General features: G+C 41.3%; 2 protein-coding genes across 8 annotated transcripts in view; one reads left to right on the top strand and one right to left on the bottom strand.

Moving 5' to 3' along the window:
* Nucleotides 1-337: 337 nt before the first annotated feature.
* Nucleotides 338-16,755, bottom strand: GID8 (GID complex subunit 8 homolog). 4 transcript variants are annotated; one of them, XM_015889624.3, is made up of 5 exons: nt 16,737-16,755; nt 7,405-7,534; nt 6,605-6,801; nt 4,722-4,919; nt 338-3,771 (listed from the first exon to the last, which is right to left on the bottom strand). In XM_015889624.3, exons 2-5 carry the CDS (start codon nt 7,520-7,522, stop codon nt 3,598-3,600), a joined length of 687 nt encoding a protein of 228 aa, XP_015745110.1. In that variant the 5' UTR covers nt 7,523-7,534; nt 16,737-16,755; the 3' UTR covers nt 338-3,597. The 4 variants fall into 4 exon arrangements, with proteins under 4 accessions (XP_015745110.1, XP_007437150.1, XP_007437149.1 ...); XM_007437088.4 differs by having other exon boundaries at nt 16,638-16,739; XM_007437087.4 differs by lacking the exon at nt 16,737-16,755 and adding an exon at nt 16,634-16,732.
* A 6,468-nt stretch (nt 16,756-23,223) lies between these two features.
* The window catches only part of DIDO1 (death inducer-obliterator 1), a 68,182-nt gene continuing 64,380 nt past the window's right edge, over nt 23,224-27,025 (top strand). The window contains exon 1 of one of the 4 annotated variants that reach the window (XM_088154342.1): nt 23,224-23,461. The gene's annotated coding sequence lies outside the window, so the exon portion shown is untranslated. Of the gene's footprint in view, nt 23,462-23,534; nt 23,831-27,025 lie in introns of those variants that run through there. The other 3 variants (XM_088154345.1, XM_088154344.1, XM_088154343.1) reach the window with 3 other exon arrangements.

Here is a 27,025-nt window from a genome sequence, read left to right as displayed (position 1 = left end):
GTGCCTGTTTTATTTCTTGACTACAGAAGTCTTAAATACTATTTTGAAAATGTTAGCATGGCATATTGTTAGGTAATGACTACACTGAACACACATGGTTTGTTTTACCTAGGTTAGATGAACAAGGCATAAAAGTATTTCAGACACAATGCTGTCTTAAACCACAGTTTTCAGACCGCAATGGTAGAATTCATACATCATACTAATCCAAAAACAAATTAACCACCAACCAACCATATAAAGGCTTAGGGCAGTGTGTAAATCTAGTCCAACTCACCTCTGCCACAAATGTACCAGAAGTTAAAGCACACAATCATCTTTCAACCTCATATTCAAATAGGGTTAATATGGTTTATTTTCCAAATGATAAATGCACCACAATTACACAAAGATTGCTTTAAAGTCAAGAACTGGGATGGAGGAAGGGATTCTCCATGTTGCTGCTATTGCCCTCCTAGCAAATTCCTGAAAGTCAGTTCTGGAGGGTACATGAAATGAACATCTCTCTCTCTTTCTTCAGAAATAAGCCTGCCTCGTGTCGGGCTGCTTCCTACAGACAGAGGGAGCTTTCTATCTGTCAAAAGCATGTCTGGATCCAAAATATTGTAACAGCCACAATCTTGGAAGAGAAGGGAAACTCTACAATCTCTTAATTTACTACTTCACATGAACATTACCTTTAAGATGTGCTGCTTTGCCTCATTTTAATTCATTCCAAAAATTGTCCTACTAAGCATGGCTCTTTCCCAAAAAAACCCACACAAATCAGCATTATTTTTATGTTATTTATGTATGTTGCTGTGAAAGTTGAGCCTACCTTTCAAACTTGGATCCCTTCTGGAGTAGCTAGAACAATCCACTTTGAACTCAAAACATTTTGAATTTGAAATGTTTTGCACACCCTTCAAAAACACACGCAAAGTACACAAAATATAAATCTACTCCACGTGGACTGCAAAAATTACTCACAGTGATAGGAGTGATTTAGAACACTTACATTCTCTGAAACATTATTTCTACAAAGAGGTTCATAAGAAGAAACTAGAAGAAAAACCAAATGTGAAATGTATTGATCAAAGTCGTATTTAATGCTAAGCAGTTAAGAGTGGCGATCTAACATTATGGAGATAAATTGCAACCATTTTTCACAGCCACTAAGTAAGACATTTTTCATGTGTATGACAAAAATTCATTTATGTAGTGAGGGCTGTGTTTTTTTGTGAATAATATTTTCATAAGTTATATTTTACACCCTCCCCATCTGAGAATAATTCAAATTGATTATATTATAATTTGTATATGCAAACTATTTTATATACATGTGAATATAAAGATCCCTAAAAGTACCACGGGGACTACACCCTTGCACGCTCTGTAAAATGCATAGCTTTCTTTCATACCATTTTAAATATTCTTCTCTAACGTTACCCCCCAAAAACCTTTACAGATTAAAGCTGCTTCAGTGTGAGATGTTTTAACAAAAACCAAATTAATACCCATTATCTAAATTGTCATAGTTGTATCGCATATTTGGCTCTTAAACAAAATAGTGTAAATTCCAGTTATTATGCAGCCATGGCTTAAACACAATGCTCTAAACAGAAAGGAGGCCTCTTAAACATGGCTGCCACACAGGATTTCTGGTGGAGAAACCAACTGTTGGTCAATGTCACACTGAAAGCTGATCCTTTAAACTTTCTACACTGCTAGGAAAGGAAAGATAAATTGGTCATATTTGAAGAAGGCCTAGACCTTATGACTTTCAGCATAGCTGTGCTCAGTCAGTTAAAAGAACTTATCAGGCCGAGTCATTAGGAAACATTTCTCAGGAATAAAGCAATCCGGGACACTAAAAGCAGTGGCAATCAATCCCATGTTGAGAGATCTCCAAAAATGTTAAGAATGTTCTGTCAGAGCTTTCTCTCTGATGATAAGTTGTACAAGCATCAGTGCAAAACACAAGTGCCATCTTATCTTTGAACTACTGTAACACTAGTCTACCCATTGGCCTCATCCAGAATCTAGCTGCATACAAGTACATAACCTTTATCTTCCTCAGGAAGCCTTCCTGGGTCAGTCTCAATTGTTTCTAGGAGGAATATAGAGACGCTTCTGGTGGCCTATGCAAAGATTGATTACACCAAGCAACTGCAGTAGCAACAAACTTGCCGAAAGCCAAACGTTTGCATTCTATAGATTGCTCATTTACCCACCAAGCATTAGGAGGCTGCTCCTAGATGGCTACTCTATGTATTTTCCCATCCACCAGAAAGGTACTCCTGTGTAAAATGAGCACAGAAAGGGGGATTGCTGCTAGGTAGCAGTAACGTAAACGGCTTGGCTACTTTAGATACCCAGGCTTGGAGACGACTTAATTGATTTAGTTGCAGGATGATAATCTTGAAACTGGTCAGGTTAGCACTTATTACTACCAGCCAAATAGGGGAATGATGCTTTTAAAACAGCCTTGCATGATATTGACCATCCAAAAAGGAGACTGCAATGCAGCAATTGAGTAAGACATAACTCACGGAATTACGGGGTCTTTAACAGGGGCAGAAATAAATCCTAATCATTATAACAATACCCCACCATAAAGATGGGAGCTCTAGGGAGGAGATTTGTAAAGTCAGAGTGCTATTTACCCAAGATAAGAAACTGTTAAAATAATTCCATCATTTAAAAATTATAGCCCCTGTTTATACTATTCCAGTGGGTCTACATTAAGCTATTTCTTCTTACTGGGAATGGCTAACATTATTTCCATCTTTCATACCATCCATAAATATATTACTGGCTTTAAGGCTGCAACTATCACCCCAAGCAGTATAATGACTGCAACTGGTATTAAGAAATGGAACAAAAATAAAACTCTGGGGAAAGAACGCCTAACTATAATGCGATTTAATGTCGTTCTTCAGAGGCTATTTTGGTCATTCTTGAAAACTACAAAAGAAAATGCTTTTATTTTTAGCAACACTTCTGAGAGAACTAGGCCCATCATGAATATAACATTCAGCCCCATATAAATAAGTCACCAAGGTGTGAAAAGCAAGGGCAGTTATTTTCAGTTACAGCTTACAAGCTTTCTATACTATAGTCTATGCAGAAAACAACACGGCCAGGAAGTTTACAAAATGATCACTTTAACCAATTGCTAGCTTATAAATAGGGAATGCATATTTGGCTATAAATTAACACAGAAAATAAGTCCATGTTCAAGTGAAAAACAGATTTTTTAACTGGAGAGTTGCCAAGAGTTTTAACATTAATTCACCGGCCACCAAAATCTGTTTCAGCGGCCGGACACTGCAAACCTTCAGCTCAGTATTTAAAAAAGAACCTGGTATTTGGCTAAAAAATATGACAGTGCGTAGCCTAAGTCAGATGGTCAGAGTGATGTAATGCTTTTCCAATGCCAGTTTGCTGCATTTAAAAAGGGACCCCTTCCCTTTAAAAGTATGCTTGCCAAGGAGAGAAACAAAACACACAACCAAATTGCAAAGTCCTGAACTGTAGTAAAAATATTTCAGTCACAGACTGATTAAAAATGCATATAACTGTGCAGTTGTGAGATTTAGTGTCCATCTGCACATTTTACTTGGGTTCCTCAATTGTCCCCTTGCTGAGATCTGTCATTTTGGGATATTTTACTTTCTTCTGGTCCAGCTCATTTTGAGCCCACAGTAGTAGCTTCAGTAATTTAGCCAGTTTGGGGGTTGACTCACGATTTTCATAGTCTAACACAGCTTGGTTAACTTCACTCCACACCTAGAAAGAGAGACAAGCAACTTCGATTAGTAACACGTATTTCTGTGTTACAGTGACCCAGTGTTATCCAGTTACTATTGATTTTGACCTGGAGGGTCGCATTTTCCATCATGGGCTTCACAGTATGAAATTCTGACGGCCATCTGCAATATAGAGACCTTAACGAAATAGCTGGGTGGATTGAGGATAGCGGACACCGCTTTGTAAATTAAACACAGCCTAAAAAAGGTTAGGGTCTGGCAAAGCCTGAAGAATAAGATACCGCAGAGGCATTCATTAATGCCAAGCTTTAAAGATTCATTCCCCAAATAGTTAAAATAAAAAAAAGCTCCCGCAGTAGCATCTTCCAAACAAACAAGAAAAGGCTTCTGGATTAAAGCAAGCGTGCTTTTGACTGAGTATGAGCAGGTGCTTTATTGGAAATAAAGAATGTACACAATCCAGCTGCATCTGCTCAAAAGATTTTCCTCTTCATTATCTCTTCCTCATCCACAATCTGCTTTGCATCTCTTTCCCCCAAACCTGCTAGTGATAGTGAGTGAGACATAACGTGATAGAAGAGTTTATTCTGCAGGTGTATGCGGTTCCATTGGTGGCGGATACCATGAAACCCTCTATCATGGTAAGATTCTCTATTATTATTGATATGACCATCTATTGGAAAAGTAGGCAGTAATATCCTCTTTACGTTTGCCACTCCCAGCCATCTTTGCCTCACGAATCAACTTGAACCCTCACAAATGATGAGTTAAAATGTTAGTTGATTAACTGAGCAATTTAGCTGATTGAGCAAGCACTTAAAAAAACACACAAAAAAACCGTAATCTCAGTCTGCTATGAAAAATGATAAAAAGCTACCTATTCTCCATAACACACCAAGAGATAAACGTAAATGCACCAGCAATTAGAGTCCTGCAATATGTAATTTTAGTTCCATAACTAGTAATTACTTTCTGCCTCTGCATCATGTTGAGCAAGTCTCCAAAAGGGGATTCCTCTGGATTATCAAAAGCAAGAAGAGCAAGCGTGCGCTCCATCTCCGTCAGACACTCCCGACTCTCTTCTCCTTGTTCTGCTAACTGAGTCTGAGCGAACTCCAGAGCAGCTTCAGTCTCCCGCTGCCGAATCAGTTCAATTAAATGTTGCTGCTGCACAGATCAAATACAAAAACAGAAATAGGAAGTTAAATTAAACACAGCTTCTCTCCTACATTACAAGTATCAGCTGAACGTTCAACTTTGATAAAAAAAAAAAAGCCTTTGAACAAACAAACAAACAAAAAATCTAATGGTCAGAAGAAAAACTATACAAGGTAGTTTTTCAAGCTATTGTGTCAATAAGAGGAGAATGTGGACACTTAATGTCCTAAACCTCTCTAATATGATTCTAACATTCAAAGCCTGACTTTTCCTGCTTAAGACATTTGGAGTTCTAATGCTCATCTGAAGAACTGCATGGAACAGCACATTAATTGTTGTATGCCGCCCAGAGTCACCTTGTGTGAGATGGGCATCTATATAAATATGATAAATAAATAAATAAAGTTATCTAAGGGACCACCTCTCCCCTATGACTTCAATCCGTCCCACCCGGTCACACAGAGAGGGCATGCTTCGGACCCCCTCAGTGAAAGAACTTCGACTGGCGGGGTCCAGAAGGCGGGCCTTCTCTGGGGTGGCCCCCGCTCTTTGGAACATTCCGCCCCCGGAGGTGTGATTAGCCCCCACACTCCTGGCCTTCCAGAGGGATTTGAAGACCTGGTTCTGCCACTTGGCCTGGGGTGGGGTGGGAATACCTCAAGCATGGGGATGGCTAGCTCCATAGAGGCCTTCTGCCTTCAGCCTCAGATTTTTCATCCTCTTGGTCTCTCCTTCTTCTTTTTAGTAATGTTTTTAATTAAGGTTTTATGTATTTATATATTTTATGTTTTTAATATTTGTTGTGAATCGCCCAGAGTTCCCCCATTGGGGGGAGATGGGCGGCCAAAAAATTTAATAAATAAATAAATAAATAAATAAATGTACAAATAAAATCAAGGACTGTACAAGGAAATGATAAAAACTCTTGCAATCAACTTTAAAGCTTCTTGAACATCAATAAAATATCACACTAACAGCACAGCTGGTACTAAGCTGTTGCACTAGAAAGACAGAACACTATAATATGCCTTTCACTGAACCTTACTTCACCTGTTCCGCTTCTTAGCAGCTACAATAAATCTTCCTTACTCAGTAGCTGCTTCAGACATAATTCTAAGACACAGTTTAACCATTCTGTCAGAACCTGCATCAATCAAATGTTATTTTAAAAAGTTATAGCAGTCAATGGGTAGTTATAGCAGTCAATGGGTATTTGCTTGATTTGATTCTGCCAATTGTATCGGGGGGGGGGGAATAGTTGTGTTTGGGTTATTGCTATTACAAGGGTAGTCTGAATGGCAAATCCTCCCCAATTCCAATTCCATTCAGGTTAATGTCAAGGCCAATATGTACATAATACTGTTAAGGTACTGGAGCACCTAGACCAGTGTTTCTCAACCTTAGCAATTTTAAGATGAGTGGACTTCATGCTGGCTGGGGAATTCAGGGAGTTGAAGTCCACTCATCTTAAAGCTGCCAAGGTTGAGAAACACTGATCTAGACAGTTCTGATCTAGACAGTCCACTTTTAAATAACTGACACATTTATATAAGCACAAGGCCAAAGGGTATTAAAAATGTGTGTCCTACAAATTAAAATAAATTATTAATTTAATTATTATAGTTCTTAAAATAATAAATGTATTATTTAGATTTAATAAATATAATCCCTACCTCTTTAAATCTGTAGCTTACCTGCAAGTGAAAGTAAAGGTACCGGTTTGTGTCTAATAGTTCTGGATGAAGGCTATTGATCAGTGCAATGGCTTCCTGAATCTGACCTTTGAGGATCATCTCCCGAATTTTTATTCTTTCATCCAGGGTCTCTAGATCAACACTAGGTTCGATTCCAGATTCCATTCGAAACTTCTCAGCAGCCTCTTTAAAACCTTCTGAAATGCAATGCAAGTAGAAACTGCTTACAAGAAGGGAAGGGAAGGGAAGGGAAGGGAAGGGAAGGGAAGGGAAGGGAAGGGAAGGGAAGGGAAGGGAAGGGAAGGGAAGGGAAGGGAAGGGAAGGGAAGGGAAGCTTATCCTGAATGCTATCAGCACTGAATGTTTGTTATTTTTGTTTTTACAACAAAAAGGACCTGAAGTTTCTGTTTGCAAAAGAGGACAAAAAAGATGAAAAGATGTAATTCTCTTATTAAAACCCCCTCTCAAAACTATCTTCCTCAGTGGCCAGACCTTGAAGTCAATAAAATCTTTCTGAAAAATTTGTAGCTATGAGTCCTTCCTTGTTTCTCCCTTTCTCCCTCTTTTCTACTTGTCCCTTTCCCTATAAAAGCTTGTAAGAAGAGACTGTATTGTTAAAACTTAAGAAACTTTTACACAATTTACAAAATAATAATATTGCCACATAATTACAGATTATAACACCAGCTGTGTTGTCTTCATAAAAGACTCTCCTGGAGCAGAGTCATCAATGAATACAAACATGTGCTGGAAATACTGTTCTTAAATTAAGAGGAGATAATAAATCTAGTGATTGTTACCTGTAACAAGATAGTTCATAATTAGGCGATTCATGTCAGCTCTCTGGATGTGTAAATTATTGAGCTTTTCCATCCACTCATCTTTTGTGATTTCATCGGGTTTTTCTGCATAACTCATTTTTGTCCTTCACTAGAAAAGAGACAAAAAATAAGCTGAGGGCTGAGACGCAATCTTGATTTGTTGTTGTTGTTGTTCAGTCGTTAAGTCGTGTCCGACTCTTCATGACCCCATGAACCACATTGTGCCAGGCCTTCCTGTCCTTCACTGCCTCCTGGAGTTTGCTCAGTTTCATGCTCATTGCTTCAGTGATGCTATCTAACCATCTCATCCTCTGCCGTCCCCTTCTCCTTTTGCCTTCAATCTTTCCCAACAGTTTAAAAATATAGTGAACCCTGAATTTACCAGATCAAGGTACAAGAGACTTTGCATGCGGTAGACCAAATTTCCATGAAACAATGTCATTTTGCAGAAAATATACTTTGTGACATGTGCAGAACTACTTCATTACTCAAGTGATGTAAATTACTATTCTGACATACTTTCTGAATAATGAAGGGACACACAGCCCCACTGATCAATTAGACTGAGATTTCATTGTAGCTAATCATTTACCATTAGTAAATAAATATTACAAACTAACCTTTTTTTTAATTTGCAGTCATAAGATTAAATGCAGTTCTCTAACTTTGTCTAGTGGACATTTTTGCTTTCAAATGGAAATATAATAAGCATGCTAGATGACATGAATCTGGAGTTGTCACTTTCCATTTTGACTTTTATAACAAGTTCTTCAAATTCCTCTTTCCTTTCAGCAAAGTAAACATCCAATCACCTGCCACTCTCAAATGATTAGTGTTCTAGCTGCCTATTTTGGCTCCAGCTGTCACTTCATCCAATCCTACCATTCTTCTATTTGCTGAGTAAGTTGAACAAATGATATGGGAAAAATATGCATCTTTGACTTACTCCCTTTCCTACTGTGAACCTCTTTGTTCTCCAGATTCAGTCCTTGCAGTAGCTTCTTGCTCGTGATAAAGATTCATCAGAAGAATATGCAGGTGCTCTGGTATACCCATTAACCTAGATTCTGGTACGTTTACACAAAAGGCTTGCTGTAGTCAATAATGCAAAAGAAAATCTCCATTTGCTGTCTTCATATTCCATCTTACATTAACTACCTGACCTTGTAGCTTACTGCCATTCCTAAAAGCTGCTTCTCCCTTATGTATGGCTCTACTCTATAAGATTTTAAGTAAAATTTGACTTGTATGAGGAATCTGACTAGTAGTTTGACAATCTACACATTGTCTTATATATCCTTTCTTTAGTGTAGACTTATATTCTAATATTTTCCAAACTCTAGGCCAGACAATCTTGTTCTATATTTGTTGACACAGAACTATTAGCACTTTACCTGCCTTTCACCTGCAGCTTTAAATAGTTCAATAGGCATTTCATTGGTGCCTGGTATTTAATGGCTGGTCTACTGCATTTTGCATTTTATTTTCTATTGCAGTCAGCTGTTGTGTACAGCCTCTCTAAATGTTTTTGTTTTTCTATAAGTCACAAGAAGCTGGCTCTTCCCCCAGGCACTGGGTTATGGTGTGAATGGAGCCTAGCAAATATAGGATGCAACTGTTCGATGGAAGCATTGTTATTGGGGGCACCACAGGGTGTAGTGCAATGTTGATGTTGTGTATTGCTGTTTTATCTTACAGTATTTTGTTTTATATTTTTGATCTTGCTATGAGCCACCCTGGATTACTGTATATAAGATGGGCAGCCATAAAAATCTTTTTAATAAGTAAATCCTATATATCTACAGAGTTTCTGTGCAATCTTTCCCTGTTCTTTTAACATCCTTTGCTTGTATTCCAGGTTTACTCAAGTATTCATGCCTCAGCTGTAAATTTTCTTGTGATTTCTCTGTTCTTAAGATCATCTCTCACTTTTGCTTTATTATATTCCCCTACTTGCTGACATTCTTCACTGAGGTATTTATCCTTGTTTAGACAATGAGATGGCTTGACACTAAAAAGGCTGCATTCATAATACGTCCTTATTGTGGGCCACGATTTGTATATTCCTTCTTTTCTTGGCTGTTATAATTTCTTCTGAAATCCACTTGGATCTTTTGTTCTTGCAAATTTGGGGATTATTTTTTCCACTTCAGTTTTCACAACATCTCTTATCTCTCCCCATAGGTCCTCAAGTTTCTTTCACATAAGGTAAGCATGTAATACTTATGTAATATTCTCATTGTGTATCTTCCAGAACAAATCTTGCTGGCATACCTGCTTTCTTTAATTTACTAAGCTGCTATCAATTATACAGATAAAATGCCAACTTATAGTTTTTCCTGGAAACGCCCCGTCTTACTGCACTGCACTTCTTCATCCTCTGTTTGTTACCTGTGTGATTAATCTGATTCCAATTTGGGCATTCAGTGATATTCATGCACAAGATCTGCATCTTTGTAACTTGAAGCAAGTGTCAGCAGAACAGAAGCATGAATAGAACAGCTCTATTCATAAAACTCTATTAACCTATCTCCTGCATTATTGCATTTATTCAATCCAAAACTTCCTGTACTCCAATTTTTTTTAACACTTGCATTACATTCAGCTAATAATAATACTGTACTGTATTGTTAACACTGCATTTAGCACCATTTGCCATAGAATTCCTCAGTGTCTTCCACCTCACATGCACTTGGAAATCATTGATATTCACCGTATAGCCATTAATTCTAATGCATATGATCTGCTGTTGATTAAGTTACAGCCAACGATACACTCAGCAATGTTTTTTGAGTAACATTGCTATCTAATTCCTTTCTCACATACCCATCTGATTTAAATCGGTCCATTCCATAAACTTAAGATCATATATTTCTAAAATTTTCAATTTAGACACATTTTTATTTATCATATGGCATATTCACATTGCAATTCAGTAGAATAAAAACACAAGAGATAAAATACAAAATATGAAATATAAAATATAAAATTATAAGCATAGGTCTATATTACAAATATAATTTTTTACTTCATTTGTCACAGCCAGGAAATCAACAAAATCTCCATTGTAGGCTCTGTTTTGGCACTCTGTCACTATATGTTGAATAGTTTGTTTTTCAGCCCCACACAATTCTGCTGCAACGATTTCAAATTCTCCTCATATTCCATACTCCAACCTTATACATACTTGTACAACAAGAAATTCCTCTCTTAATATTAGCACCACCAGTGGCCAGGCTTCCTTATGGCTTAGGTCTCCTTCAGAGTTACTTGTAAATGTTTAACATTCTTTGTCAATAACTAGGATGTCTTCTGACCTGGGGACTCATCATCTGGTATCTAAAGCTATCTTCATATTTCAGACATGTCCACAAAGTGGACATGGAAGCTTGACAGAAAACAATACCCTAATCAGAAACAATACCCAAATTTATGGACACAGAAAACAATACTCTAATCAAGGAACTACCAAGGAGAAACACCCCCCCCACACACACACACACTGACAGGGCAAGCTACTGTATATAAACAGGGAGCAAACCCCACACTCAACTAGCACTGATGATGTTACTTAGTCAGGTAATGACACATCTGCAAGCAAACAACCAAGTTCAGAGAGCATCAAGGAATCAACAGATAAATTGTTTGCCATTACTTCTTCTGAGTTTGAAATTCTTTCTAACAGGTGTGTTGTCTTCCCAGATACCTGCAAGTCCCAACTGGCCTCCTCTTTTTAATCTTACTGGCAAAGGTGAACCCTTTTACAAGCTCATATTGCAACCAACGTAACTATCAGAGTCACTGAACCCACTGAGCCCTCCTATTATGTCAAGAAGCTGGCAAGGAGACTTTATATATCCTAATTTCAACACCCTGTAGATTACTGGGCATCCTATCTGAAGGAATACACTTTAGTGATTTATATATAGATTATTCTCCCCTTGGCTAAGCAGTCTCAGAAAAGTAAATATTCTTCCCTCTGCTTGTTTACATCTTGCATGCTGTCAGTCAAAGTAGATAATTCTAATCTCCATGATCTGACTCAGTATGTTGGGAGAGGAGGCAGGGAAAGTCATCATGGAAGGAAATCAGGACATGAATTTTAAATATTACAAAGGAGAGCAGTTGGAATCAAATTTATGGACACAAGCCTCACTGCACATACTAACATGATACTGCCTCTAACCACAGCACATTGCAAAATACACTGTTTACAATTAAGCCCTAGAATACAACTACAGTGGTGCTTAAAAGTTTATGTGAACCCTTTTGAATTTTCAATATTTCTGCATAAGTATGACCTAAAACATGATCTGTTCCCCACACAAGTCCTAAAACTATATAAAGAGAAGCCAATTAAACAAATCAATCAAAAACATTAGACTCGTTCATTGATTTATTGAGGGAAATGATCCAAGGCTACATATTTGTGTGTGGCAAAAGTAGGTGAACCTCTAGGATTATCAGTTCATTTGAAAGGGAAATTAGAGTCAGGTGTTTCAATCAATGGGATGATAATCAGATGTGAACATTGGAGGTCCTGCCTTATTTAAAGAACAGAATTATTCAAAGTCTGACAGTGGATGTGTGTCATCTCAAGTAAGGGAGATTCCTCACAACCTCCAAAAAACAGTTGTTGATGCTCACCAGGCTGGAAAAGGTCACAAAACTATTTCCAAAGAGTATGGACTCCACCAGTCCACTATCAGGCAGACTGCATACAAATGGAGGCAATTCAACACCATTGTTTGGAGTGGCTGACCAACCAAGAGCACACCAAGAGCAAGGCATGTAATGCTTTGGGAGGTCTCAAAAAAGCCCAGGGTAATACCTAAGTAACTAAAAGCCACTCTTGCATTGGTGAATGTCAGTGTTCATGAGACCACCATCAAGAGAACACTGAACAACAATGGTGTGCATATCAGTGTTGCAAGGAGAAAGCCACTACTCTCCAAAAAGAACATTGCTGCCTGTCTAGAGTTTGCAAAAGACAACGTGGATAAGCCAGAAGGCTACTGGAAGAGTGTTCATCTATTTTGGATGAGACCAAAATAGAACTTTTTGGCTTAAATGAAAAGTGTTATGTTTGGTGAAATACAAACACTGCATTCCAGCAGAAGAACCTTACCCTATCTGTGAAACACAGGTGGTAGCAGTATCATGGTTTGGGCCTGTTTTGCTGCCTTTGGACCAGGACAGGCTACCCTCATTGACTGGATGATGAACTCTGAATTGTACCAGCAAATTCTACAGGAAAATGTCAGAGTATCTGCCCATGAACTGAAGCTCAAGAGAAAGTGGGTCATGCAGGAAAACAATGACCCAAAAACACAAGTTGTGTGACCAAAGAATGCTTAAAGCAGAAGAAAGTTAATGTTCTGGAATGGCCAAGTCAAAGTCCTGAGCTTAATCCTACAGAAATGTTGTGGAAGAACCTGAAGCAGGCAGTTCATGTGAGAAAGCCCACCAACATCCCTGAGTTGAAGCTGTTACAGGAGGAATGGGCTAAAATTCCTCCAGGGTGATGTGCAGGACTAATTAACAGTTATTGGAAAAGTTTAGTTGCAGATGTTGCTGCCCAAAGGGGCACCCAGTTACTGAAACCTTAGGTTTACATACTTTTACCACACACAAATATGTAGCTTTGGATCATTTTCCTCAATGAATAAATGAACAAGTATAATGTTTTTGACCCCCCACATTGAGTGTACTGCAGTAGTCTAAACCATTGGAAGGTTCTGTTAGCCCTAAAATGGTGAAACTAGTGCATGATGGATCTCTGCAAAGGTCTCCCTAGCCACACCTGCCACTTGCTCTTCCAACAGGAGCCATGAGTCTAAGAGGATTCCCAAATTGTGCACTAGTTCTATCTGGGGAAATCTAACCCCACTTAGAACTAAAGATGGGATGCCCAATTCCTGAACCAAAGCCACTTGATCCTGCTAGGGTTGAGCCTGTTTCTGCCCAGCCAGGCACTAGAAATCTCCAGACACTAGGACAGCACCTTAGCAGCATCATTTGGCTGGCGAGGGGTCAAGATACTGATGATAACTGACTCCATGCCACTGGATCATCTGCCACTGTGCATGCTCATGTAGATGTTAAACAGGAGAGTGGAAACTGCTGAACCCTGAGGAATTCCAGAAGCAGGGGTCTTGGGCTTGATCTGTCCTTCCCTATCAACAGCAGCTGGAATGGGATGCAGAGAAGGGAGAACTACTGCAAAACAGGGCTTCCCATTCTCAAATATCAAACCTGGTCCAAAGACATTGTGATCAATGGTACGGTAAGTCACCAAGAAATGAACAGTCAGGAGAGTTGCATCACTCTTATCCTGATTCTACAAATCAGGATCATCCACAAATGTGATCAAAGCTGTCTCTGTATTATATCCTGGCCTGAAAGGTGATGGAAAATGATCCAGATAATCTGTTTCTTCCAGAGTCCTCTTGAGTTGCAATCCAATCACCTTCTCCATACCCTTCCCCCACAAGGAGAAGTTGGAGACTGGACAGAAATTGTCCAGTATCATTGTATCCACTGACAGATTTTTTGAGGAGGGGTGCACCACCACCTCTTTCACTATTCCCTCATTCAAAAATGAATTTGCTACCACTCAAATCCAACCACAGGTAGCCTTGCCCAGCCAGAAGGTTATGGAGTTTATATACACGTAGCAATGCTAACAGCTCTGAGAACCTCTCCACTTCCTTAAGACTCATGGGATCTAATAATGTAATTGGTCTAACCAGAGAATCATATATTTTTTTGTTTTCCAGCATGATATATACCGTAACTTGCCAACCATATTATACTTCATTCCCCAAAATATATTAACCTTCATGCAAAATAAAGAAAGTGCTGTCAGAAATGGTATGCACAAACAGAAGAGACAAAATGGGGACCTCATAACTTTCCAGAATAAATTTAAGACAGCTGTCTTCTAACATAGAATTGTCAAAGACAGGTTGAAAATGCTGAACTATCATCCATCAAAATATGTAACTATATCTCCAATGATTTAAACATGGATACAGGCTTTTTAAAAAATTCACAAATGCAAAAGGCATTTGTGTAATTACACAACTATTTTTTCTGCTAGCAAAAGCAGCAGCTGCTTTAAGGAGCTGCAGACAGAAGCTACAATAGCACTTCGAAGCACCTTTTTGCCTTCAAATCCAACATGCTACACAGCCCTACAGAACTGTCAGAATACAAAGTTCCTGATATTATAGACATTACTGTGCCACCATAACATGCTCTTGAAAGTATTTAATGTTCTGGGGTATTTATTTCAGTAATCCTTATACCATATAGCATAATAATAGTCATCTATCTTGTTGACTCTTATTTTTAAGCTGCAGTTGGAAGATGGGGAAATGACGACTATCTTAAAGACGTGCACCGCAGTAAAATAGCAGAGTAAGATTTTGACTCTGGTTCACAGCTCATCTCTTAACAATCTATAACCACACCATAATTAAGCAAATTGCCATGACGTAAATGTGCTCCAAGTTTATCTGCACACTCAGAATGTCTTGCTTTCCTCTGTTTAAAAGATGCATATTACTATAACTAAAAAACACTTTTCAAACTGCCCCAGCTTGAAAAAAATGACATGAAGAATGGCAAAGGAAGCCTAAGTGGAAAAGGATATTTTACTTTAGAAATTGAAGCTCAAGAACTTCCTAGAACTACAAATAGTGTCAGTTCTAGAACTTTAGCTTATCCAACCTTTACTCAAGAGGGCATTCCTCCTCAAACAGCATATGCTGTACTTAGCTACAGAATTCACCAATATATCATAAACATTTCTGTAGTTTTCTTTGTAGCAATAAATGACTTATCACTGCCTTTTTTCCACAACAATTTTTTTTTTACTTTCACATTCAGCCTACAACCCTGGCATTTCCTGATGGTCTCCCATCCAATTACTAATCAGGCCCAACTCTGCTTTTCTTCTGAGCTGAGGCAAGATCAGACAGGTGCTGCCACCTGCTGAGTCATGATAATAATGATTTGTACTTAAATAGTTCTTTAAAAAGGCTTCATGAATTAATGGGGGATGGACCTATCAATAACCTGTAAGCATAACAAGTTGAGTGGTTGATATTTACCTAAGGTAAATTGGAACCAAAGAAATGGAAAAGTTATCAGAAATGAATTGTACTCAAGCAGTGCCATATTTACAAAATTCTGCCATTATTTACAGCACAAATTAGTTTACCATTTTAATTGATTATCAGACTGACTGCTTGGTGTCTCACATGTAAGCTCTATAAAGCCATCTAGGGTGACTTTAACTCCAGGCAGTACAGAAACCTCACAAACAAACGAATTATATTCTATGAACGACTAGGCAACACCCAATCAACGTGTTTTGGAAAGAGAATGCTTGACGAGAAAATCCAATCCAGCTGTGTTGTTTTATAAGACTGGGAACTAGTACCAACCAAGCTATTTTTAACGTGAGTATCTCAGGTACAGAAATAACTATCCATTTTCTTAAGCTCAGTGGAGTTAATTAATGAAGGCAGACTCTCTTCAACAGACCCCAGGGGTCGAAACAGGAACATAGAGAACCCCTTTTTTAAAAAAAAATAATTTTTTTTATTAAGTTTATCATTTAAATGTGTACCCCAACCAAACACGCAACGAGTCTGGGCGCTTTTTCTTCCCTCTCCCCTTCGCCTCTTTTTCATACTTTTCTCTACCCCGATGACCAGTTCTGGATTATTCAAACACGGGCATCTAATCTGGCGAGCACGACTCAGTCCTACAGCGTGTGGCCCTCCCCCAGGGCGTCTCGCTACACTCCAGAGGAAGCTAAGGCCGAGCCCCATCGCGGAAGGCCGGGTGTGTGTGTGTGTGGGGCGGGGGGGTTGTAGCGCGAGAGGCAGGCGGCTGCCAGCGCGAGAGGCGCCTCAGGAAGCGGCGTGGCTCCTCGCCCAGGTTGCTTCCTGGGTGGGCCGGCAAGCGGGCAGAGCCGGCGCTGGGCCTCCGAGCGCAGGGCCGCGCGCCTCAGGTCGGGGCTTCCTGTCTCTCCGCGCTCGCGGCAGGCCCAGGAGGGGGCGGGCCCCTCCGCGCGGCCGGGCGAGCCTCCCACAGGCGCCGAGCGGCCCCAAGATGGCTACTTCCCGTCATCCACCGCCGGCTCCCTTAGCGGAACGGACCCCCGCGAGGCGCGGCCGCCATTCCTGCCACTCACCCACCGAGCGAGCCAGCCGCCGCCTCCGCCACCGGGACCTTGACGCCAGGCCGCTTCACCCGCTCCGCCCCCCTCCCTCTCTTTCTCGCCCGCGCGCTCTCACCCCATCAGGCCGCGCCTCTCGCGAGAATTCTGCAACCAATCGCACCGCGCCGACCTCGAAAGGTCGCGGGGGCATAGAGACGGGAATGAAGGAGAGGACCGGAAGTCAGAGGTGGAAGCGCCGGAAAATGAAAGGGAGGGTCGCTCGGTCGGAGGAATGGGAGGAGGAGGGGGAGGGGACTGGTTTGAAGTCTGTAGGATGGAGTCTTATCTAGCCTCGGCCCGGAGCAAGAACACCGAATTCACTTTGAATTGGATTGGATAACTCATTCGCTTTGAGCGAGACTTCATTTGGTTGGGTTCTGGCTCCTGAAGACTGAGTTGACACAACACTCTAAATCACAGTTTGTTTAATGGTGGTTTAATTAATAAGCTACAGTAGGCTGGGTTCCTGTGGTATGCTAAGCCAGGGTTTCTCAACCGTGGCAACTTGAAGATGTGCGGACTTCAACTCCCAGAGTTCCCCAGCCAGACCCAGACTGGGAGTTGAAGTCCGCACATCTTCAAGTTGCCACGGTTGAGGAATCCAGTACTAAGCCACAAATCGGCAAACTGTGTTTTACTCCTGTGGCTAATCCAGCCTAAGGTATTAAAACAGCCCTTTCACATCTGATGACTGTTTTGGATTATTTTTTATTTTTATTTATTATTAAATGTATATGCTGCCCATGTCCCCCAGTGGGTGACTCTGGGCAGCTTACAATTAAAAAACAAGACAATAAAAACAATAAAAATATAAATACCCCCCTATTAAAACACAACTTTTACTTCTTACTTCTCCCATTATCCCCAAACCCATAATACAGATGTAGTTGTAGTTGTGGCAACGGTTTCACCTCAGGTTGTAAAATACTTGAGAAATCCTGGTATCTTTCATTGTTTCTTTACACATACATGTTCATGCTGTACCAAATTATGATTTGTTTGATCATTTATTAATTGACCAAACCATACTTTTTAGGGTTCACACCACACACTAAACTATAAACTCTAGTTCACAACTATGCTGGCTGGGTTTACCAAATGCACTGAGCTCCAAGCAAGCCAACTATCTTTTGGTGTAGCATAATTACTGAATCCAACCACGATGGTGAGATTTTAGTTGTGGCCACTTGCAATAGTATTATATTGTGGTCAGGCGTCTCCTTGCTTTAAAGGAAGTTTCCTTTTTAACAGCTGCCATCTGCCTGCTGTGGGAACAACTGTGCTTTGAAGTAAATGGGCTGCTCCCTCCATTCTTTAGCCAATCAAACCTCATCCATTTTATATCTCTTATTTAAATCCCAGTAATGTATGCAATATCAGTGGTCTTTGCAAGTAGGGATTTGTTAGATATCAGAAGCTCAGATCCGAACAGAAAGATATTTATTAAAGAAATAAACAAAACCACCCAGAGGGGCACTTGAAAATAATACACATCTTAAGAGCATGGTAACCTATGCTAAACTCTTGGGTGCCAGATTTTGCAAGAGAATTTCAGCAGTATTTTTCAGAGAGATGGAGGAAGTAAGGTGATGAAGGAATAAAATATCATATTCCATATGTATTAAGTTTGGCCAGGTCATTTAGAATTTCATCAATCAGATTCCAGCCAGCTGGAAAATTCCCCTGCTCATCTTCTAATGTTTTTTGGGGGATTCTGGTTGCTGCAACTGCATTATATGTAGAGGTGTCCAATTGGGGGAGGCTGATCTAATAAGCTTTTAAAGTAGTAATTATTTTACATATTGCTTTTTGGGCTAGGATAAAGATGTTCAACCTTTGGAACCCATCAGCCTTGGGTCTGCCCCAGAAGTATCTAGAATTTATTTCCAAATTGTAATTTTAATGTATTAATAAATAGATGACTAGGGAGTGATCAGTTAGTTATTAAATGCCATTGTGTTGGGCATGACTCCTCATAACTATATATCCTTCATCTCAACCTATTCCTGGTGCCAATGCACAGCTTTTCAAAGGGCATTCTAGTGATCTCCTTTATCTGATCCATGCCTGTTATGCATTGTCTTACCAACCTAGTCTTTTTTCTATTCCACCATCACAATGGCTAAAGTAAAATGAGTTTTAACTTGTTGATCAATGTCTCCAGAAATTTTATTCAATCTAGGAGTAATACATTTGTTCTTCCTGCAATCCATGGTACTCTTAGTTACTGTCTTCAAATCCGTAATTCAAAGGCTTTTATCTCTTTTCCCTCGTTCTTGCTCACTGTCCAACTTGACTTTATGAAATGTAAATTCAAGTTCAAGGCCTTTCCTGCTTTTTCTGGGAATTCCATATTGTCAAGAGTGAAGACTGACCCAGCTGACTTCAAAATACTTTGGAGGGGAGATTTGAAAGAACAGGTTAGGGATAAATCATGATGGAGAAAATCTATATATGTGGTGGCTAGGAGTCGAAAACGACTTGGTGGCACATAACCAAACAAACAAGGCTGATCTTCAGTAGAAATGCTCTGCGACTGAATCATGTGCGGGAAGCACTTTGAACACTAGAATCTGCTATATAGTCTTTTCATTATGTTTCACCCTGTGCTAAATCTCTTTCTAGGAATGCAAATGCACACTTCGTGGCCTCAGACGCTGCTTTGGCTGTGGGTTCAAAAGAAGCTCGTACAACAACGAAGATCAGTTATTACAGAATCTAGGAATCAAGCTATATTTAAACCTGTTTCGCTCTCCAGCCCTGATGTGAGGAAAGTACTTTTTGATGTTCGCAGCACCTACCTAGTGTTTTGATAACTTGTCTGGCCTCACCCTCTTTAGTTTCGCAAGCTTCAGCCTTACATATACCACTTTTTCCTTAAGAAATGTTGAAAGGCACAGATCCTACAGACCCCGTTACAACAGCTTCCATATTCTTCTTTCCTTACAATGCACTGTTATATTGTTCCCAAGACATCAGGAAGAGAGCTCGATTGCCTGGGATGTTTACTTGCATTTAACTATATTTCTGAGTTGTTGTTCAGTTGTTTAATCATGTCTGACTCTTCGTAACCCCATGAACCATATTGCACCAGGCCTTCCTGTCCTTCACTGCCTCATGGAGTTTGCTCAATTTCATGTTCATTGCTTTGGTGATGCTATCTAACTATCTTATCCTCTGCCATCCCCTTCTCCTTTTGCCTTCAATCTTTCCCGGCATTAGGGTCTTTTCCAAGGAGTCCTCTCTTCACATTAGGTGACCAAAGTATCTGAGCTTGAGCTTCATTATCAATCCTTCCAATGAGCAGTCAGGGTTGATTTCCTTTAGGATTGACTGATTTGACCTCCTAGCAGTCCAGGGGACTGTTGAGTCTTCTCCAGCACCACAATCCAAACGCATCAATTCTTTGGTGCTCAGCCTTCCTTATGGTGCAGCTCTCACAGCCACACATTGCTACTGGAAGAACCATAGCTTTGATTATGTGGATCTTTGTCGGCAAGGTGACGTCTCTGCTTTTTAACATGCTGTCTACATTTGCCATAGCTTTCCTCCTAAGGAGCAAGCGTCTTTTAATTTCATGGCTGCAGTCTCCGTCTGCAGTAATCTTGGAGCCCAAATAAATGAAGTCTGTTACTGCTTCCATTTCTACCCCTTTTATTTGCCAGGAATCGATGGCTCCAGATGCCATGATCTTAGTTTTTTTAATGTTGAGTTTCAAGCCAGCTTTCGCACTCTCCTCTTTCACCCTCATCAAGAGGCTCTTTAGTTCTTCTTCACTTTCTGCCATTAGGGTGGTATTGTCTGCATATCTGAGGCTGTTGATATTTCTCCCTGCAACCTTAATTCTGGCTTGTGATTCTTCCAGCCCAGCATTTCTCATGATGCACTCTGCATATAAGTTAAATAAGCAGGGTGACAGTATACAGCCTTGTCGTACTCCTTTCCCTATTTTGAACCAATCGGTTGTTCCATGACTGGTTCTAATTGTTGCTTCTTGGCCGTCATACAGATTTCTCAGGAGACAGGTAAGGTGGTTTGGGACCCCCCTCTCTTTAAGAATTTGCCACAGTTTGTTGTGATCCACACAATCAAAGGCTTTTGCATAGTCAATTAAGCAGAAATAGACGTTTTTCTGGAACTCTCGTGCTTTCTCCATGATCCAGCGAATGTTGGCAATTTGATCTCTAGTTCCTCTGCCTTTTCGAAACCCAGCTTGTACATCCGGTAGTTCTCCGTTCACATACTGCTGAAGCCTAGTTTGTAGGATTTTGAGCATAACCTTGCTAGCATGTGAAATGAGTGCAATTGTGCGGTAGTTTGAGCATTCTTTGGCATTGCCCTTCTTTGGAATTGGAACATAAACTGACCTTTTCCATTCCCGTGGCCACTGTTGCGTTTTCCAAGCTTGCTGGCATATTGAATGCAGCACTTTAACAGCATCATCTTTTAGTATTTTAAATAGCTCAGCTGGAATACTGTCTTCTCTGCTAGCTTTGTTGTTAGTAATGCTTCCTAAAGCCCACTTAACTTCGCTCTCTAGGATGTCTGGCTCAAGGTCAGTGACCACACCAGCGTGGACATCAGGGACATTAAGATCTTTCTTGTATAGTTCTTCTGTGTATTCTTGCCACCTCTTCTTAATCTCTTCTGCTTCTGTTAGGTCCCTGCCTTTTTTGTCCTTTATCATACCCATCTTTGCACAAAACATTCCCTTGATATCTCTAATTTTCTTGAAGAGATCTCTAGTCTTCCCCATTCTATTGTTTTCCTCAATTTCTTTGCATTGTTCATTTAAGAAGGCCTCCTATCTCTCCTTGCTATTCTCTGGAAATCTGCATTCAGTTGCTTATATCTTTCCCTTTCACCCTTGCTTTTCACATTCCTTCTTTCCACAGCTATTTGTAATGCCTCATCAGACAGCCATTTTGCTTTCTTGCATTTCTTTTTCTTTGGGATGGTTTTAGTTGCTGCCTCCTGTACAATGTTACAGACCTCCGTCCATAGTCCTTCGGGCACTCTGTCTACCAAATCTAATCCCCTAAATCTATTCATCACCTTCACTGTGTACTCACAAGGAATATGATTTAAGTCATACCTGAGTGGTCTAGTGGTTTTCCCTACGTTCTTCAATTTAAGCCTAAATTTTGCAGTAAGCAGCTCATGATCTGAGCCACAGTCAGGTCCCGGTCTTCTTTTTGCTGTCTGTATAGAGCTTCTCCATCTTTGGCTGCAAAGTATATAATCAATCTGGTTTCGGTATTGACCATCTGGTGATGTCCATGTGTAGAGTCGTCTCTTGTGTTGTTGGAAAAGAGTGTTTGCTATGACTAGCTTGTTCTCTTGACAGAACTCTATTAGCCTTTGCCCTGCTTTATTTTGTACTCCAAGGCCAAACTTGCCTGTTATTCCGATTACTCTTTGACTTCCTACTTTAGCATTCCAATCCCCTATGATGAAAAGGACATCTTTTTTTGGTGCTAGTTCTAGAAGGTGTTGTAGGTCTTCATAGAACCGGTCAACTTCAGCTTCTTCGGCATCAGTGGTTGGGGCATAGACTTGGATTACTGTGATGTTGAATGGTTTGCCTTGGATACGCACTGAGATCATTCTGTCGTTTTTGAGGTTGTACCCCATTACTGCCTTTCCCACTCTCTTATTGACTATGAGTGCAACTCCATTTCTTCTAAGGGTTTCTTGCCCACAGTAGTAGATATAATGGTCACCCGAATTAAATTCACCCATTCCCATCCATTTCAGTTCGCTGATTCCCAGGATGTCGATGTTCAATCTTGTCATCTCATGTTTGACCACATCCAGCTTGCCTTGGTTCATAGATCTTACATTCCAGGTACCTATACAATATTGTTCTTTACAGCATCGGACCTTCTTTTCGCTTCCAGATACATCCACAGCTGAACGTCCTTTCGGCTTTGGCCCAGCCGCTTCACTCTTTCTGGAGCTACTTGGAATTGCCCTCCGCTCTTCCCCAGTAGCATATTGGACACCTTCCGACCTGAGGGGCTCATCTTCCGGCGTCATATCTTTTAGCCTTTTAACATTGTCCATGGGGTTTTCTTGGCAAGGATACCGGAGTGGGTTGCCATTTCCTTCTCCAGTGGACCACATTTTGTCAGAACTCTCTGTCATGACCTGTCCGTCTTGGGCAGCCCTGCATGGCATAGCTCATGGCTTCACTGAGTTACGCAAGCCCCTTCGCCACGACATGGCAGTGTTCCATGAAGGGGATTTCTGAAAGAGAAGGTATTTATTTGATTTGGGGCTTCGACTGCACGGTTCGTCCCAGCAAGCGCATCCGGAGGCGGCTGGAGCGTAAGCGCGGGTCTCCCGTCTCCATCAGCACCTCCTCCCCCAACCACAAGAGGCGCCGCGGGACTCGGCGGAGCACGCGCTCCTTTTCCCCTTTGGCCGCGCCTCATTCTTTCCTGTAAAGAAAAAGCGCAACTCTATGGTTCGCCCCGAAGAGTCCTCCCAAGTGCCAGTGTGTCCGCCCGCGAGAGCGGGAGAGAGCGGCCGTCCCTTAGGCAGCCCCTGCGAGCGCTCGCCGCCTCTTCGGGCGGCGGCCATTTTGGCGACTGGTTCAGCAGCCGCCTCAGCGCGGGCGGAGCAACAAGTCCCCCGCCCGGCGCTGGCGAGAGCGAGCCGCGAGGCGGAGAAGGAGGAGGAGGAAATGGCGGCGGCCGCTCTCAGCGCGCGTCTCGGCTGAGGCGGCGAGGCGAAGGAGAGGCAGCGACCCCCGGTTCCCCCTCAGCGTCTCTGCGCGCCCCATTCCCCTCCTCTCCGGTGAGTGAGATACGCAGGCGAGCCCGGGGCGTCGGCCTGGCCGGAAAATGGAGGAGCGGGCGGGGAGGCAAGGGGGAAGGAGCGGCTGACGCGCTCCCTCGACCCCGGCCCGGCGGGGCCCGATGCGCTGCGGCCTGGCGGGAGGCCGCCTTCGCGCTTCCCGGCGGTGACCCCACAATCGGCGGACGTCAGAGGGGCTTCGTGACGTTGCGGCGCCCTTCTCCGCCCGTCGGCCCGTCCTCCCCGGAGAGGCCCGGGCGAGCGACGCGGAGGCGCTCTCGGCCTCGCTTCTCCTGGATGGGGCGAGAAGCGGCGAGGAGGGCGGCTTTCCAGGCCTTCCGGGCGCGGCCTCCCAGCGCCGGCGGGGAGGTGAGCGTGCGGGGAGGCCCCGCCTCGCCCGAGACGACCGTCGCTGGCCCCGGCCTGCTTTCCTACCCCGTTTGGGCCGGGGGGAGGGATTGGGACCCCCCGCAGGAGTCACGTTTTTCTCCCTTTTCCTCCCCACGCCATTGGAGTTGGGCGGCTAAAACGTTTAAATAAATGAAAAAATGTTTAAAAGAGAAGCGGTTAAAACAGGGTTCTCCATAATGGTCAGTACTGACCCCCCAAGGGTCGATGGGACTATCCAAGGGGTCGATGTTGCTGTTATTATTATTATTCGTAGTACTATTCGTTAAAATAGTATTAAATTATTTGGGGGTCGATGAACAATCTGAAATTTCATGAAGGGGTCGATGAGCTGAAGAGTTTGGGGACCCCTGGGTTAAAAACAAGGTGCTTAACCCCACCTTTGCTTATTCAGTGGAGGGGGGGTTGCATGAGTGGTCTCCTCACTTTCTATTTATTTTTGGAAGTGCTTTCACATCACAATCCTGTACAGGTCTGCTCAGACAGAACCCCTGTTGACTTCAATCAGGAGGAAGCTCTGCAGTTGGAGTGATTTTATTTTTTAGACCTTTTGGGCTATCCTCCCTGGCTGCAAACATGCAGACAGCCACCAGATGGCAGCAGAGCACCAGACGTTTCTGTATCCCATGGCTGCCCTCTAGGGATTGCCCCAGAGTTTGCATCCCAGATAGGCTAGCCCTATGTTACATCTTACCTTCCAGCCAGAAGCTCACTCTATCTTCAAATCAAGCCCAGGAGATAAATCACATAGTGTAAGGTGCAAGTAAACTTTGTTGGTGAATTGAGATTATGGGAAATTAATTCTCCCATGCCCCAGTTCATCAGTTACAGATTTTGTGGGACTTACATCTGGCTGGTAGTGCAGTGTGCTGTATAGGATTGCACTATCAAGAAACTAGCTGTAACAGTGGTTTTATTTCATGTAATCCTTTTTGTAACCCATGAGACTTGCGAGACATCAGTAGCTCCCTCCCCATAACACCTGCTTTGTTTTGTTTTGCTAGCTGGTGGCTGAAATGAATCTTTTCCTAGCTAAACATGTTTCCATCAGCTCACCCAATAATTAGAACTTAAATTAATTTTTGAGGAGGGGGTTGATAATGAGCATAGCATAAGTGGTTCCTCTGTTCATTATTTCTCTTCTGTGTATTTAGGGATTGGTGAAGTTAAAATTAACAAATTATATTATGGAAAAGAACTGACTTTATAATGGGTGTGGAAAATTATGTGTAGAAAAATGGAAAGAAAAAGGAAAAATGTGTGGGTTACTTTTGGAATATCAAAATCCTTTATTGATCTGCTGTCTTTGCATCTAAACACAAAATAATTTCATTAATATCTTGTCATACCATCAGTCTACATTTTACTTTGCAGAATTTTATAACACAAAGAAAGAAAATTCTGTCTTGTTTCCAAAGAATTAGAATTCTGGACTCTTAAAAGAACAAATCAGACCTGCTTGCTCCCTTATGCAATTCGGGGATTTAAAAAGATCCCCCTCAGAAAGTATGAATAATTATTTAAAGAATAACTAAATCAGAATATTATACTTTGGAACCCCTGTATTGAAGGCTACCTACATTGGGGGCAAACTCTGCATACCAAATTGCCATGCTCTGATACATAAATATCCACAGTACTCAGTTCCCAACGAAAGCAACTCTAATTGAAACCAAGGCAGGTTCAAAGGAAAGTTCATTTATTGGAAAGTAGTGAACAGCTCTAGAAGCATTGCTGGAACTGAGCCCCGCACGTGCCAAAACTTAGTTTTACCTCACTCCCATTTCAACCCCCCTTCTGTCTTTGAATCTCTCTTGCGCATGTTGAAGATTCTCTCCGGTTCTCACATTGGTACAACCTTGGGCATTCCTGAGAGCCAGATAATAGTCCATCTGTGCCTAATGGTTAACTTTCCAACCTTCGCTCCCTTCCTCCCCGTCACTGTAATGGCAGAAATGAAGCAAGCAAACTAGCAGTGCCAGTGACTGATTGTGAGGATTCTGACAATTTAGTTCTTCCTTGCTTTTATACTTTCTTAAGAAAATTGATATATTGGCAACTATAATTCTCTAGAATTACCTTTTTATATATTAGTAAATACTGTATTACTGAATTAGTAATATTTAGTACAGTTCATTCTTGTTGCATGCTACCTAATTATGTTTATCGCTAAAGTTTCTCAGGAATTTCATGGATTAATGAAATTAAGGCTAGAATTATTTAATCGATGATGATGATGATGATGATTTTTTTGCAAAGATAATATAGACATTAGCTGTAATATATGTGATATTAAAATGATCACCAGGACTGGATGATGCTCAGTATTAGACATGTAAAAATAAACATGGCATTTATATTCTGTTTATCAAATAAAGTCTTGTGATATGGTTTGTCAGTTACAGAAACATAGAATGCTGGCATTTTCTTTGTAACAGTTTGAAAGATAATAAATAATGTTATCTCTTAGCAAGATTGACAGAGGATTGTTGGTTTTTACCTGATTTCTTTATTTTGCAATAATTGTAAATTGCCCCACTCAAAAAGACTCTGGGAAGGAAAACAGCATAATAACCCATCCCATAATAACATTAATTCTACACTAATTAACAATATTGCACTTGGATGGCTGCCTGTATTTACATTATAAGCCGAAAGCTTGCTGAAATAAAAGTTTTAAGGACCTTCCAGACTGCAAGGAGGGTTAGGGCCAGGCATACATCTAGGGACAGTGTAGTCTATCAGTTTGGAGGTGGGGGTACTACCAAAAAGGCCTTTCCTTCTAGTCCATATCACACTTATGTCATCTGAGGGTGGGAATCATCCCTTTCTTGAAGTTTGAACTGGATGGGCAGAATCATGCTTGGCGAGGCAGCCCCTGACATACATACATACATAGTATGTACACACACACTCACACATACATATACAGGTAGCATGTTACACAGGGCTATATAGGTACTAGCATTTTGAATTTGGCTTGGAGCTTGGAAGTCAACCAGTTGCTCATGCAATAACCTTAGTATACTTGCCTAGAATACCCTGCAATAATCTAGTCATGAGGTGATTTAGGGAGCTAAGGAGGAAGTAGGATGCTTTGGATCTCCCCTTCTGTTGCCAGAGAAAGTTTGGAGGCTTCCCCAACATTGTAGCAGA

Source organism: Python bivittatus, unplaced genomic scaffold (genome assembly GCF_059951505.1).
Source record: "Python bivittatus isolate LINGU-HERP-01145 unplaced genomic scaffold, Pbiv_v1 ctg000700_np1212, whole genome shotgun sequence".
Lineage (NCBI taxonomy): Eukaryota > Metazoa > Chordata > Lepidosauria > Squamata > Pythonidae > Python > Python bivittatus.
Note: the sequence above shows the minus strand (reverse complement) of the source record. Positions and strands in the feature narration are given on the sequence as shown.

What these genes read in the sequence shown, in the direction of transcription:
- GID8 (XM_015889624.3), bottom strand. Translation starts at nt 7,522, where the DNA reads ATGAGTTATGCAGAAAAACCCGATGAAATCACAAAAGATGAGTGGATG. An exon ending in ACCTTTACTTTCACTTGCAG is followed by an intron (nt 4,920 to 6,604) that starts GTAAGCTACAGA and finishes TGATCTGTGCAG; the next exon opens with CAGCAACATTTAATTGAACT. An exon ending in ACATGATGCAGAGGCAGAAA is followed by an intron (nt 3,772 to 4,721) that starts GTAATTACTAGT and finishes CTCTCTTTCTAG; the next exon opens with GTGTGGAGTGAAGTTAACCA.